Below are 16,644 nucleotides of genomic sequence, written 5' to 3'. Positions count from 1 at the left end.
CAGCTGCTATGGACAATCTGAAGGAGCGCCATATCCTACATCTGGGATTAATATGAAAACATTCTTAGAAAACGAAAGTATCAAAATTGTCACTATAGACAGGCCTTTACTGTGTAACCCTGACTGGTCTGGAACTCACCATGTAGACTAAGCTGGCTTCAAAGTCATAGCAATCCTTTCTCATATAGCAGTTTTTATTATTATGTTTTATAGATTTCACCATTAAATTTCTTTCCAGATTTCACTACTATGGAGTAACTTTTCCCTTTGAAATTCATGTGTGTTTTATGATGAAGCCAACTCACTGTGAGTCTTCCATATAATCTTACGTGTTGTTTCACAGGTTCTCTCTCATTTCTTTCTCTTCTATGGCTTTTCAAAATAGGGTTTCTCTATGCAGTTCTGGCTGTCCTAGTACTCGCTCTGTAGACCAGGTTGGCCTCAAATTCACCTTTGCTGCTTCTGTCTCCCAAGGACTGGGGCCCAGCAACAGCTTCCTATTCCATTTGCATTAGAATCTGTATGTTATCCTGGTTTTGATGCTGAAATTATCCCATTTTGCCAATAGAATTTTTCCTTCAGGCTGGAGAGCTGTCCTCTAGGCGTGTTGACACTTTTTAAAGCATTTTCATCTAAGATTTTCCAGCTCATCATGTACTTTGTAGGCCTCATTGCTTTAATTAGCCAGTTGCAGTTCTCCAAGGAGCTCTGGCTTTCCCCCCTCACAGTTGTCCTCCCTCATGCCCATTCTGCTCTGGCATCACCTACAAGCCGCCCCTTTTACACTGCACATGCATACAGGCCTGGGGTCCACTTAATGGCTGGAGACTGAAGTACCTAGGAAAGAGAAGCCATTTCTCTATTCTTAAATTTTACTTTAACAGCTGTCTGTCTATGTGTTTCTGTGTCTCTAAATATAGTTTTAGTCTATGCCTCTGTGTGTTAGAAATTGTTTTGTCTTTTTTATACTCGTTATCTTACCTTTTTTAGGGTGTGGTGTGTACACATGCATGATCTCTCTCTTCTCTCTCTCTCTCTCTCTCTCTCTCTCTCTCTCTCTCCCTCCCTCTCCCTCTCTCTATCTCTCTCTCTCTGTGTGTGTGTGTGTGTGTGTGTGTGTGTGTGTGTGTGTGTGTGTGTGTGTGCACGCGCGCCCTGGAACTTACTGTGTGATAAGTGTCATTTGTCAGTTGCTGTCCACCTTGATAGTTTAAATAGGGTCATTCACTGGAACTTAGAGCTAGCTAACTCAGCTAGACTGGCTGTCCAGCAGTCCCTAGGGGTCTGCCTGCCTCTTACTCCTCATCTCTGGGATTATAAGTATGTGCCACCACACCCAGCTTTTTGTGTGGGTACTGGGTTCATGCTCAGGTCCATGTGCTTTTGTGGCAGGCACTTAACCTGCTGGGATATTGCCTCAGTCCCTACCTTCACCTTAATGGAAATGCAAGTCGGCTGAGGGTAAATGCAGGGGTTTGTATTCTGTGAAATACTAACCTGGTTTACTTTTTGGATCATTAGTTTGTTTCGGGGTTTTAATTGTTACAATAATAAAATATGGAGAGGATGTGAGGATTGTTTTTTAGGATGAATTTACAGAATTAAAATAAGACAAATAGGTAAAGATCGATATTTCAGATTATTCATCAGACCATATGCCTACAATAGAATAGGAATTCAAATTATAGTTATTAGATGAAAGAATGTTAAAAATAGCTTTGGATATGTTTCCATCAATTCTTAACCACTATCAGTGTGAGATCATTTATTTTCCAACTCTGTCTTACACATTTTGATTATTTGAGTAATCAAAATAATTCTATATTTGCCTTGGGGAAAAATGCCATCAGATACTGTAACTAAGATCTGCCTTCACCTTCTATTCATCAACTGAGTAAATGAGTATATATATATATATTTTTTTTTTTTTTTTTTTTTTTTTTTTTTACAGGACTGAATTTACTCTTAAAGAAACTATGTCCTCTGGAGGTGCTGAAGATGACATCCCACAGGGAGAGAGGAAGACAGTTACAGATTTTTGTTATCTTTTGGATAAATCCAAGCAACTGTTCAATGGCTTAAGGTTAGTAGTCAAACTTTTCTCTAGTCTGTATCTGCCCTGGCTGATTTTTGGTAGGTTTCTGAAAGTTATACATAGAATCATATATAACACTTAAATATTTTAAATACACACATATGCATGCATATATATATGTATGTGTATAGATATGGATGGGTGAGTGGGTGGATGGGTGGGTGGATGGATGGATGGGTGGGTGGGTGGATGGGTGGGTGGGTGGATGGGTGGGTGGGTGGATGGATGGATGGATGGATGGGTGGGTGGGTGGATGGATGGATGGGTGAGTGGGTGGATGGGTGGGTGGATGGATGGATGGGTGGATGGTGAGCTCATACCTGTAATTTCAGTACTAGGGAGACTGAAGGGTGAGAATCACAGTGAGAACTACAGAATGGCCAGGTCAGCCTGGGTTAAAGGAAGACCCTACCTCAAAAACAAGACAAAGAACAAATAGAAAGAAGTGACTGGAGGCTTTTTCTTTGACAGAAAAGAGTGGTTTTATTATTTAACAGTTGCTTATTATTCCATATCTGTACATAGAAGCTGTCTTTTTTATCGTTATCATTATTGTTATTATCATTTTGATATATATGGGTACTTTGCATGTTTGTCTATGCATTATTTGCATGTTTGGTGTCACCAGAAGAGAGCGTCAGATCCTCTGGAACTAGAGTGACAGATGGTTGTAGGCTGCCATGTAAGCCTCCTGTGGGTTCTGGGAGTCAAACTCAGACTGCCTGGTTTGTGCGGCAAACACTTGTATCCACTGGGGCACCTTGCTGTCTTTAGGGAGTTTTTTGATTGTTTCCTTCCTAGATTTATGTTGGTTTAAATGGAAAACAAAATCACAGTGCTCACAGAGCACATGAAATCTACTGGTGGTTGGAACCAGTACCCAGCTGAGGGAACAGGCAAGCGGCACCTAGGTGCAGTGCTGTCATCTCCTGACTCCGGCCTCCCCAAATGATCCTTCCACTCATCTTTGCTAGATGAGATGCTGCTCATCTTTGCTAGGTTTCTTTTTGTTTTCTCTTTCTTGAGTTGGTGAAGAGAGCTTTTCGTGTTTCTCTGAGGGGAGGGGTTTGGGGTGGCACAGTGCTGGAAATGCACTACAGCCCTTCATGCATAGTGCTTATTTGCTGCACCACTGAACAATAACCACAACTGCAGTGTAGTTTTAGATTCAAATTAAAGATTTTTTAATATTTTATTTTTAACTCTGTATATATGTGTGGATTTGTGAATGCAAGTTCAGATGTCCTAGGAGGCCAGAAATACAGGATTCCCCTGGAACTGGACTTATAGGCAGGTATAAGTTACCCAATATGGGTGCTAGGCAAGGAGGTCAGGGCCTCTACAAGAGCACTTTATGCTCTTAAATGCTGAGCCATCTTTCCAGCCTAAGTATGTTTTTCTTTTTTCTTTTTGTTAATTAGATATTTTCTTTATTTACATTTCAAATGCTATCCCAAAAGTTCCCTGTACCCTCCCCATGCCCTGCTCCCCTACCCACCCACACCCACTTCTTGGCCCTGGCATTCCCCCTGTATTGAGGCATATAAAGTTTGCACGACCAATGGGCCTTTCTTTCCACTGATGGCCGACTAGGCCATCTTCTGATACATATGCAGCTACAGATACGAGCTCTGGGGGTACTGGTTAGTTCATATTGTTGTTCCACCTATCCGGTTGCAGACCCCTTCAGCTCCTTGGGTACTTTCTCTAGCTCCTCCATTGGGGGCCCTGTGTTCCATCCAATAGATGACTGTGAGCATCCACTTCTATATTTGCCAGGCACTGGCATAGCCTCACACGAGACAGCTATATCAGGGTCCTTTCATCAAAATCTTGCTGGCATGTGCAATAGTGTCTGCATTTGGTGGCTGATTATGGGATGGACCCCCGGGTGGGGTAGTCTCTGGATGATCCATCCTTTCATCTTAGCTCCAAACTTTGTCTCTGTAACTCCTACCATAGGTATTTTGTTCCCTATTCTAAGGAGGAATGAAGTATCCACCCATTGGTCTTCCTTCTTCTTGATTTTCTTGTGTTTTGCAAAGTGTATCTTGGGTATTCTAAGTTTCTGGGCTAATGTCCACTTATCAGTGAGTGCATATCAAGTGATTGGGTTACCTCACTTAGGATGATATCCTCCAGATACATCCATTTGCCCAAGAATTTCATAAATTCATTGTTTTTAATAGCTGAGTAGTACAGACAAACATATTCATGTGACCTGAACTCAGAATAAAGATACAGAAACTCCCTGGTACTCTCTGTTATGGGAGTTTTTAATCTTTTAGAAGCAGAGTACTGCGCACGCCTTTGATCCCAGCACTCAGGAGGCAGAGGCAGGTGGGTTTCTGAGTTTGGCTACACAAAGAAACCCTGTCTCAAAAAAAAAAAAAAAAAAAAAAGAAGAAGAAGCAGAGTACCTGTTAATGCATGAAAGGCTTCAAGGTTTTGCGTTTTATTTGAGGCCTGTATGGTAAGTCTTAAGGAGTTTTTTCTTTCCATCATATATTGGGATGTTCATTTGAGTTGTCAGAGCCTTTTGTTTCTCCAGCTGTAATTATCTTAACAGAATGTTTTTCTGGATAGAAATTTCCTGTTTGGAATATATGCATAGTAATTAGCTCTTCTTTCCATTCTGTGTAAGAAAACACTCCAGAGAATAAGAAATTGGTAAAGTGAATGGTGATTTGCTTATGATAGTGCTAATGTGTAGGTATAGTAGTCATGGAGTGAGAATAATGTTTTTAAAAAGGTTTGAATACGTTCAGAAAATGATCAAAAACTCAAGTGCGTGCCAGGTTCTGGTTGCCATGGCAACTAAAACTGGAAGTAGACTCTAATAGTTGGTGGGATTATTCCAGGCAGCAGTTTTAGAACTAAGCTTGAGAGGCAGCTGTGTCTCCAAGTGATAGTGGTATCTTGGAAAAGCAGAGGCCTCTGCATCCCTAGCTATGTACTCTATAGGGGTAAATAGATAAAGCTGAAGCAAGCCTTGGAGTAGGATGGAGGAGAGAGAGAGAGAGAGAGAGAGAGAGAGAGAGAGAGAGAGAGAGAGCTGAGAAATGAAGAGTTTGTTCCAGTTGTCCCTTTTCTCTATCCTCTTTCTTCTTTCTTTCTTTCCTTCCTTCCTTTCTTTTATTTTTTCTTTTCAAGACAGGGTTTCTCTGTGTAGCCCTATCTGTCCTAGAACTCACTCTGTAGACCAGGCTGGCCTTAAACTCAGAGATCCACCTGCCTCTACCTCCCCAGTACTGGAATTAAAGATAGGAGCCACCACCGCCAAGCTCCTCTTTCTTTCTTTTTATTTTTTTATTTTTTTTTTATTTTTTTTTTTTATTTTCAAGACAGGGTTTCTCTGTATAGCCCTGGCTGTCCTGGAACTCACTTTGTAGCCCAGGCTGGCCTCAAACTCAGAAATCTGCCTGCCTCTGCCTCCCAAGTGCTGGGATTAAAGGCGTGGGCCACCACCACCCAGCTCAAGCTCCTCTTTCTTAATATTCTCCCAGAGTCCAGTTCTGCAAATTAGTAGTTATTACAGAAGCAATACCATCTGTGCATGCGTGTGCTTCATGTTCTCAGTTCATGTGGCTTATACCACTTCCCAGAGTCAAGTATGCATTTGGCATAGACAAGCACTGCATTGGGCATCTTGGGTTCATGGTCTAGAAAAGCAGTGACATAGAAATTTAATGTGAGCTGGACATGGGCAAAGAGGTAATCTCAGCACCTGGGAGGCAGAGGCAGGGAAGATCACCACAAATTCCAGGCTAGCTAGGACCACACAATAAGATCAGCAGAAAAATAAATAATAATAATAATAATAATAATAATAATGATGATGATGATGAAAAAGGGGCTAATAAAGAAAATGTGAGCTTCAAATGTAATTGTATATTCCAACTACCCTCTTTAAAGTAAAAAGAAACATTAATAAACGTGTTATTTGATTCAGTGTGTCAATAGTTCTGTTTTAGCATATTATCTGTGTAGAACTTACCAAGATATTTGTATTCCTTTTCATATCCTTGGGTTCAGTGACTGTTTTATACTTGCTTGCATCTTAATTCAGATGAGACTTGAAATTCTCTTTTCTAGGACTCCTTCTGTGTGACTTTGTGGCTCATGGCTAAGGCCAAACTGTACACAGTTTAGGCTTCTATCCTCACAGTGCTCCCTGGTTAATCAGTATTGGCTGTTCTGGGTCCACGTCTTTGATGGTCCATCATGTGTCTCCTTTTGGTTTCTCACATCTCTATAGAGACTGACAGCATACAGGCATTTGGCTGTTGGCAATTTGTCACCAACCACCTGCATTTTGGAAATTGTCAGGGTTTTTTGTCATTTGTTATATTCTTTTTGAGGGTTGCCAGAGCAAAGTACAGTAGGCTGGATGCTCACGCAGTGGGTATGTATTATCTCCCGATTAATAGAGGCTGCGAATCCAAGCTTGGGACGTAGGCAGGGTTGACTTACTCTGAGGACTATGTTCTCTCATGTGTGTCCTTGAAAAGCATCATTAGGTGAGAACCCTGGGCTTTTTCTTTATGCTCAGATCTCAGGACACAAATCTACTGTTTGGGGACCCAAAGTTAATGTCAATGAAAAATGTTTTCTGTGGATTTTTTTTTAATTTGTTCTTTTGTTATTCATTCTGTTTTGGGAAGATTCTGAGTAAATTCAAAGCTTCTTGCAAAATCTAGCAATTTAAATGTCATATTAAATAGTAGAGCAGATTGGTCTGTTCTCATCAGTTATTTTTTTATTAGATATTTTCTTCATTTCTTCAATTACATTTCAAATGCTATCCCAAAAGTCCCCTATACCCTCCCCCCACCCTGCTCCCCTACTCACTCATCAGTTATTTTTAATTCTCCAAGGTCAGATAAGACAGATCTTCTTAGATCTTAACGTGTCCAGCTGAGTACAGAGCATGGGCTGTTTTGTTTTGTTCTGTTTTGTTTTTCAAGACAAGGTTTCTCTGTGTGGCTCTGGCTTCCCTGGAACTCCCTCTGGAAACCAGACTAGACTTGAACTCAGAGATCTACCTGTCTCTGCCTTCCAAGTGCTGGAATTAAAGGCATGAACCACCACCTGGCTTAAAATACCTTCTTAAAGCTCCCTCTGCTTCAAGAACAAAATGCTATGATTCTTGTCAATGTAAGAAAATCTAGAGTCGTAGATAGAGATCAGTGGTAGACTATTTGCCTAGTATGTGTAATGCCTGCATATAATCTCAGTACTAAGGGGATAAAAGAAATCTAGATTGCTATCTTAAATGCTAAAAAAAGAGAATATTGAATTAGGAGTTAGAAGGTGGTTGAATTTGAGTCCTAGTGTACTGGCCACAATTCTCACACATGAGATGAGACACTAAGGTTTTAAAGTAAATGAGAAGCCAGTGGAAAACATTGTAAAAACAGAAGATTTGTAAGTGATCAGGATTTTAGGAACAGTGTCATACCACACAAGACTGGTATGAGGAGGGCTGAAGAGTGGGCAGTAGTGATCATAGCTCATTCAAGTAAGTGAAGAAGGTAGATTTATATCTTAGTTAAGTTTCCATTGCTGTGAACAGACACCATGATCAAGGCAACTCTTATAAGGACAACATTTAATTGGGGCTGGCTTACAGGTTCAGAGGTTCATCATCAAGGTAGCAACATGACAGTGTCCAGGCAGGCATGGTGCAGGAGGAGCTGAGAGTTCTATATCTTCATCTGCAGACTGCTAGGAGAAGACTAGCTTTCACATGGTTAGGAAAAAGGTCCCATTGCCCACCCCCACAGTGACACATTCCTCCAACAAGGCCACGCCTCTTAATAGTGCCACTCCTAGGCATATGCAAACCACCACATATAGAAACTTGAAATTTCCATAGTTTTGACAACTTAGCTTCACACTGACTACACCTGCACGGTGTAAGTTAGTTATTTAGTCTGTTTCTTCCCAGCCTCCTCCTGATAGGTACCTGCTAACAGCACTGAAGGTTTGTTTGGTTTGGTTTTTTTGGTTGCTGTTTTGTTTTGTTTTGTTTTGTTTTGTTTTTTTGAGACAGGGTTTTTCTGTATAGCCCTGGTCATCCTGGAACTCACTCTGAAGACCAGACTGGCCTTGAACTCAGAAATATGCCTGCCTCTACCTCCCAAGTGCTGGGATTAAAGGCGTGAGCCACCACTGCCCAGCTCAGCACTGAGTGTTTAAACAGAGGTTGGTGTCACACCAGTACATTCCCTAAAACATCAGAAAAAGAATGAGCGGCTAGCTTACAGCATCAATGCCTTTGCAAAATGAAATGCAAGGTCATTTAACTTCTGGGGTAATTCACAGAGCCACATTTAACTTGATTCCATGAGTCATTAATTTCCTATCTCTGTTAACAGCAATAATAATCAGATGATGCATTTAGAATCAAACTATGAATATTAAAAGAATTTGTCTAAAGTTCACTATCATATAATATTTCATTTTAGATTCTAAGCATTTACAGTGATTTAAATGTTAGCTCTAGGATATATGTCATTAGGGAAAAGGTGATATAGAAAAAAATTTAACCTTGTATTACAAAAGAAACAGTTTTATAGTTGAATTTTTTTTTTCTGTTTATGGGGAAAAGATACTGCACACAAGCCATGTCATTTATGAGAAGGTCAAAGGACAACTTTTGGGGTTGGTTCTCCTACCATGTGTATCTTGCAGATCACACACAGGTCAACAGCCTTGGCAACAGGCTCTTTTCCTACTAATCCATCTTGCCAGCTACAGAGTGGCTGATTCTTTAGACTGGAACGATAAATGCTCGAATTATTTTGAAGAAATTAATATTAAAAATATATAGCTAACATTTTTCATTGATCTAAATGTGAAAAATGTTTGTGTACTGTCATTTACTGACAAATCTTATTTAGTGATTTTCTTAGTGATACTAGAAAATCAGTCACTTTTATCTCAGTTATTAATTTTATTCTGATAACCTCAAGATTGAGCACAAAACATTCATCTTTAAAACACTGTTTTATACAACAAAGAAAATAGAAGTATAACTTTTATCATCTTCATCATCTTGTATGCTGTGGAGCTCATGTGGAGGTCAGCGAGCAGCCTGCAGAGCCTGTTCTCTTCTTCCGTCTTTATATAGGTTCTGGAGCCTGTTCTCTTCTTCCGTCTTTATATAGGTTCTGGAAGTTGAACTCAGGCTTAAACAGCTAACACTTTAACCACTGAGCCATCTCACCAGCCCTCAACTTCTTTATTTAAGCAACAAAATAAATATTACAAGAAAACAATATAGGGAGAAAAAAAACATTAAATGATGAGCCTATGAGGCCTATTTGGATTTGTTTTGTTTATTTCATCTTATACTTTTTTTTTAATGAAGATGAATCTTCAGAAACATTTTGAATATGTTTTTCCACCCACTTCGAGTTAAGTCTGTGTTCCCTAAAGCAGTGTTTCCTGATTGCTATAGTCCTAGCTGAAGATAAATATTGGAAATTAGCAGTACCTAAGTGAGTATATCAGCTGCCAGTGAAGAAATGATTTGTCTTGATGGGGGAGACATGTTCAGAGGACACTAAGATACACTGTAATTTCGAGTGGGAAAGTGTGTTCTGGTCTCTAGAATTATTTTTCCTTCAAAAATTAGAACTTCATTTAACAGAGAAATCCTGAAAGTAAGTACTTTAATTAATATGATTTATTACATCATCACAAGATATAATTTCTGAAAATTTAAAGTCCATGCCCACTTCACTTTTCAGAGATTTGCCTCAGTATGGACAGAAGCAGTGGCAGTCCTACTTCGGAAGAACTTTTGATGTTTACACCAAACTCTGGAAATTCCAGCAGCAGCATCGGTAAAGAGTTTCATAGCTAAAGGGCAGTAAAGGAGCGTTGTATAATTGTATGCTAGCTATAATTCTGACTGTGAACAAATTTACTGTTTTGTCTTGTTCTTTATTTTTTTAAGATTTATTTATTTATTTGATGTATATGAGTAAGTACACTGTCACTCTCTTCAGAGAAACCAGAAGAGGACATCAGATCCCATTACAGATGGTTGTGAGCCACACCGTATGCTTGCTGGGAATTGAACTTAGGACTTCTGGAAGAGCAGTCACTGCTCTTAACCACTGAGTCATCTCTCCAGCCCTTAAAGAACTATTTTATTTTATGTATAGGAGTTCACTGTAGCTGACTTCAGACACACCAGATCAGGGCGTCAAATCCCATTATAGATGGTTGTGAGCCACCATGTGGTTACTGGGAGTCGAACTCAGGACCTCTGGAAGAGCAGTCAGTGCTCTTAACCACTGAGCCATCTCTCCAGCTCCCTTGTTCTTTATTTTTTGTTTACATATTAGTGGGGGAGGCAGGGGGTGAGTTTTTCGAGGTGGTGTTGTGAGGTCTGCTTAGCTCCAATACAACTCACAGCCAGGTCAATGTAGATGACAAAAGTTTATTGTACTCAAGCTGTTACTGATTGATCAGGACACAGAACAGACACGGGAACTAAATAGCAACATACCCACACACCCACCCCTACCCAGGGCCGGAATGTTGCAGAGCTTGTAATCTTGAAAACCATAAACATATGTGCCAAGTAACAGTTATCTTTTCCCAGCAATCAGGATTCGGGGATGAGGGACTTTCTTAGAAACATGCCTCTGTGGTACACTTATTCTGTCCCCATTGGTTGGGTTTTTCAACTGTGACAAGGAACTCGCCTAGCATTCATATTTCAACTTGCCAACCAGGATGTCAGTTAACCAGGGAGGTCTTGGAAACTTAAAACTTCATTTGATCTCTTTTCAAAATAGAAGTTTTATTCGAAATGGCTTCAGTTTGGTTCTGTGTGTGTGTAGGTCACAGGGTTCCTGGCTGAGTCATCTTACTTCCACCATGTAGGTAGGTTCTAGAGATTTAGTCATCTTGTTGGCTCAGTCTTAATGCTTTTAAAATAACCACCTGTTTAGTGCTTCTTGACCTTCTGGCTAAGACCAAGTATAAAGTATTTTATCTTCATGATCCAAATAAAAACAAGATTTTGGTGGTTTTTGGTTTTGTTTGTTTGTTTTCTGTTTAAGATTTTTAATGAATGTTTTGTATGGAACGTTCTACTCCCTCTTTCACATGGGAAGATGATCTGTGGTTTCATTCTGAAATGAGTTAATTTGGGGAGAAAGTGTTACATCATTTTTGGCTTTTGGTTTTTCGACAACGTGTTTCTCTGTGTAGCCATGGTTATTCTGGAACTCACTCTGTAGACCAGGCTGGCCTCAAACTGACAGAGAGCCAACTGCCTCTGCTTCCCAAATGCTAGGATTAAAGACATCTGCCACCACACCTGGCTTCAGTGGGCATTTAATAAATAATTTTTTAGCTGGGTGTGGTGGTACACATTTATAGTTCTGGTGCTTAAGAGGTAGAAATAGGATCAAGAGTTCACGGTTATCTCACTTGTATTCAAGTGTGAGACTGTAATCCAGTCTAATCCTGTAATAAGAGTGGAAGCAAAGACAGAAGAATTCCTGGCTAACTGCATGCATGGTAATGACCAAGAATGTGAGAAGCAATAACTGACTGCCATACTTGAGCTGTGGCATGCATACGTGCACTCACATAATCACATGCTCATGCACACTCATACACAGATTATATACTTATATATACCTGATGACGTGACACAAATCAGTCAAGAGAAACATTTTTTAATGTAGTAGAATGGTTATAATGAAATCTTATAATTCATGATCTTTGCTAATGAGATGATATTTTATCATTGAATTTATAGCTTTGGTTCTTTTTGAAATTTATATTTTGTTATTTCTATTCTTTTGTCTCCTATATAAACAGACAAGTCTTGGATAATCGGTATGGCTTGAAGCGGTGGCAAATAGGGGAAATCGCTTCCAAGATCGGGCAGCTGTATTACCACTATTAGTAAGTGAATTTCATATGGAAAGAATAAAGTGTTTCTTTGGTTAAAACAGAGCATGTTGGAGGGAAGGCAGTGAGCTATAGATGGAATTTTGTTTAGGCTAGATGGATCAAGATGGCATCATGAAATGGCATTATATAATTTAAGCAGTATTCTTCATGTCAGCTGTTCTCTTCAGTAACTTCATTTGATCAGACCTGAGGAGTTTGATTTTGGTTTTTTTATAAGCAATGAATACTAAATAGATTTACCATTCTTAGGACTTCTCAAGTCTTGATAGTGTGTAGAGACATATAGCATATATGATGTTCATAGTATTCTTTACACACTCATCCTTGTTGACTATGTTTGAGAGGTTAAGTGAGGTAAATTGATAGTTGTTTGCATCCTTAAAATAGTAACATCTGAGACTGGAGAGAGAGCTCAGCAGTTAAGAGCACTGGCTGCTCCTTCTGAGATCCTGAGTTCAATTCCCACCAGCCACATTTTGGCTCACACCATCTGTAATGGGATCTGGTGCTCTCTTCTGATGTGTCTGAAGACAGCAACAGTGTACTTAGATACATAAAACTTTAGCCTTTTGTAATTTAAAAAGTAAGAAAAGAAAAACCCACAAAGCCCTTGATTGTGGCACACACCTTTTATCCCAGTACTCAGAAGGCAGAGGTAGGGGGAATTTCTGAGTTCAAGACCTGCCTGGTCTACATACAGAGTGAGTTCCAGGACAGCCAGGGCTAAACAGAGAAACCCTGTCTCAGAAAACCAAAGCAAGCCAAACAAAAGGTAAGAAAGTCATCGTCTTCCCAGTGTGGGCACGCCTCTTAGAATGCCCAGGACTCTTTCCCTCTTGTTGCCAGAAGAGGATCTTAAAAACCTTTGTTGCAGTGCTAAGAATAAGTGATTTTTGATGTACTCATCCCTAGAGAAGACATGGGTACCATCCTTTCCAAGCTTGGAGAACAGTAATTATGGAAGTACAGATAGAGAGAAGGGCTGAGAAGTACCAATCATTGTAATCATGAATCCTCAGCAACTACAGATGTCTTCGTTGGGTCTCCACTAAAAAGGGATCGTTAACAGCCAGAGCTTGATGGAAGAGGAGTCAGGGAGCTCTACTGATAGATTCAAAGAAAGGTTGTGTTTCTGTAGTTGTGTACCCACTGTTGCCCTCTCTAGGCTCCAGAGATAGTCCCAATCCAATGGTTGCATAAATGGCTCTGGTTAAACTAAATGAGACATACAACAAAACCATGTCATGAATCTGGAAAAGGAACAGGAAGAAAGAAGACTTGATAGGAGTAGAAAGATGAGAGAGAGAGGAGAGAGTAACCAGAAGGGTAGGTGGGTGGGTGTGTATAAAATTTGTCAGGGTACTAAATAAACTTTTTAAAGTAAATTATTTTTTGAAAGTCTCTTATTAAACTAGACATGTTAAACAGGCATCATAGCTAATTTGCATTCCCCAAAGTAGTAGTTTAGTAAGGAGGGGAAAAAACTAAAGAAATGGACCAAAGATCAAGTGACAGTAGGTTAGTCGAGTTCTGGAAGCAGGCATAGTAGAATCCTGTCCCTTTTACAATGAGAGTGATGTGTACTTTGGTTGGAACAGCACGGAAGAACTGTATTGCTGCTGTTACCAGACAATTGAAAGATAACAAGGTCGGATACCTTGCTGACTCAAAGTGAAGGCAGTCATTCCCATCCCCCTGTGCAGGGCAGGGCAATCTAGAACAAGTGTTTTTCATGAGCATTACACCCAGTTTGCGTCTTACTTAAAAAAAATTTTTTTCTTATAGTTTACGAACTTCTGAGACCAGTTATCTGAATGAGGCTTTCTCCTTCTACTCTGCAATCAGACAGAGATCATACTACTCTCAAGTCAATAAAGAGGACAGGTATGTGTCAGCTTTGCTTTCAGAAAGCATTTTAGTTCATGTGAAAATGGTGCAAAAAGCATACATTTCCTTTTCCTTTTATTACTCTGTGTGTGTGTGTGTGTGTGTGTGTGTGTGTGTGTGTGTGTGTGTGTGCGCGCGCGCGCGCACATGCTCCCATGTGCAGATGTCACCGTGTTCATGGAAAGGTCAGGACAACTTTTAAGAGTCATCCTCTACTCCAGCCTCATAGGTTCTGAGAATCCTACTCAGGCCATCATGCAAGTGCCTTTATCCACTGAGCCATCTTGTCATAGAAGGTTATTTCTTTATGATGGATATAGGTTACACAGGTTTCATAGGGAAGAAAGGACTCTAAAGCTAGGCTTCACTAATGTCTTTGTCATCTCTAGACCATGTAGTTGTCAGAGAAGAGACTACTAGCGTTCTTTGAATTTTCTGTTTTCAGTGTACTACTATAAGATGTAGTGGCAAACACTCTTAGCTCCAGCACTTCGGCTACAAAGTGGCACAGTCAGTCCAAAAACACAAAAGCACAATGCTGCTTGGTCACCGTGCCCAGCTGAGCGCCACTGTTTGCTTCATGGAGTCTGGTGGGATTCAGGGATTCCTGATAGATGTCTTATACATGAGGCCTTGACAAAGGCTTGGGAAAGAGGGAATCATATTTTTAATAATACAGCATAATGGTTCCTGCCTTCAAAATGGAGTCAGACAGGTTCTCCCTTGACTTAAGTGTTTCTGTCAAATCTTTGATATCTTAATAATGTCATCTAGTGGCAATGATTTTAGAATTATCTGATGGGCAGTCAAATTAATAACACATTGAAGGGTGCAGGGCCTGATAATGATAACCAATAAAAAAAAAATGTTAAAGGTCCAGTGAGGGGGGAGGAGGACATCCTAGCCATATTGGACAGTCAAAAATTTGTTGGAGAGATTTTCTTTATTTCTCTATGTAGATCATGAATTTGGTTGTCAGTGGTATGTGAGAAACCAGAGATGTTAAACAGCACATTCCAGTAAATTGTTGACAGCCAAGATTATGTTTGAATAATAGTCTATATATAGTAGCTCTGTTTTGTAGAAATTATTCTCAGTTCTCCCATTTCTCAATTTTAGCTAATATTTTTCTGTAATATTAGTAGTTTTTTAAAAATCAGGCTAGTTTAGAAATCTCTCTTTGTAGTCAACAAGTCCTGGGACAGGTAGCAGAAAGGCAGTGGTAACACAGCAACCAGAGGGATCTAATAGATGTAAGGAGTCATTGCGGATCTCAGGAAGAGCTCTCGTATTCTGTTGATTTGCTAAGTAAAATAGGTGTAACTCATCCTATCCCACATAAACCGTTACACCCTGCAGGGAGTACAGAATAAGTATTGTTTTCCTAGACAGAAAGCCTAGGAAATCATTTACCAAAGGGGAGGGAGGTGTGATGAGGAGACTTACAAGAAGAAGGGACATTAGTGTTATCAAAGCATGGGCAGTGGAGGAAAAGGACATTATCAACAGGAAAATCAGCCATCGCTTTTAAAACATTAGTGGGTGTTCCATTTCATCCCTCATTTTCATTGTATAATCTTCATATGAAAATCTCTATTCCATACAGATTTCTTTTTAAGAGACTGGGAATGAAGGGATTCCTTCTTACACAGGAGTATTCTCATTGCCTTTTTAGTGCTAGATGGGCCCAGAATTATACTCCATATTATTAGATACAGACAGAGTTACTCTGGAGATATTAAGTTCAATTGAAGTGATTAATGAATCTTCCCTTCCTCTTCTTATTTTAGTACATCTGTAATTTCCATTATCAGAACCTTTAAAAGAATATTTGATTATGCTGAAGTCTGTACTATTACGTTGGGATTGGTCAGATTAATCCATCTCAAGTATCTCCGTTTATCTAGCTAAAGACCATTTGCTCCTCCCCCACTTTTTTTTTTGTCCTAGCCATGGGCCCTAGTGGGTGGATAAAAGCAACCTTTTGCATGGCAAGACAATGTCAGGAGTGCCTTTTATTTCCCCTGTCAAGATGCATTTAGGTTCTGTTTGTATACAAACCAGTAAAACAGTTAGCCACAGGGTAGTCATGGTGGGGTTTCCAGCAGCAAAAATACAGTGTTTAAAGTTATAATGCACAGTCAAACCTTAGAAAGTTTGTTTTTTAGCAGTCCTTTTCTAGTCACTTTCCACCTTTCAGAGTTGGGCTCCTCTGCTGTGGGTTCCTTGGGTACATTCTTTAGGTGCAAGTGATGAACTCAGGCAGGAGTACTGGTAAGGTTAACAGCGGTAGTTATCCAGAGAATCATGATGTAAGGTCCTTTCCATTAGGCTGATGCAGATCAGTTTTGAAGTAGCAGATTGATAAAGCCTCTACAAGCTGGAATGAGTGATCTGCAGGGCAGTACCCAATGGGTTGAACAGGCTAAACTTCAGGGAAAATCTTACCCAAGGTTAATTGCAATCCTTTTAAAGACTCTGAGATTGAAGTAGGACAATCTGATAACTATCTAACATGTACCCAAGGGATCATGGGAAGTGATTGCCCATAAACTATCTCATATGGGGTGAACTTTTCTCATTAGGGGATGCATGGGAAACTGAGAAGAGTGTAAGGTAAGAGGTCAACCCAGTTACCATCAGTCTCAAGGTTATATTTAGTTAAAAATCTCCTTTAAAGTTCTATTCATCCTCTCTGCCTTTGCTGAGCTCCA

The 16,644-nt window shown here is 39.9% G+C and overlaps 1 protein-coding gene across 3 annotated transcripts in view; it reads left to right on the top strand.

The window, feature by feature from the left end:
* Positions 1 to 16,644, top strand: part of Scai (suppressor of cancer cell invasion) — a 124,545-nt gene that overhangs the window by 55,721 nt on the left and 52,180 nt on the right. For all 3 annotated transcript variants that reach the window (XR_003953451.1, XR_001783044.2, NM_178778.3), the window contains exons 3-6: positions 1,952 to 2,083; positions 9,853 to 9,948; positions 11,948 to 12,034; positions 13,829 to 13,927. Coding sequence is in view for 1 of the 3 variants with exons in the window: in NM_178778.3 (NP_848893.2) it covers positions 1,952 to 2,083; positions 9,853 to 9,948; positions 11,948 to 12,034; positions 13,829 to 13,927 (414 nt within the window). In the remaining 2 variants the exon portion in view is untranslated. The remainder of the gene's footprint in view (positions 1 to 1,951; positions 2,084 to 9,852; positions 9,949 to 11,947; positions 12,035 to 13,828; positions 13,928 to 16,644) is intronic.

This window comes from Mus musculus, chromosome 2 (assembly GCF_000001635.26).
Source record: "Mus musculus strain C57BL/6J chromosome 2, GRCm38.p6 C57BL/6J".
Classification (NCBI taxonomy): Eukaryota; Metazoa; Chordata; class Mammalia; order Rodentia; family Muridae; genus Mus; species Mus musculus.
The sequence above is the reverse complement of the archived record's forward strand: the minus strand, read 5'-3'. Positions and strand labels throughout refer to the sequence as shown.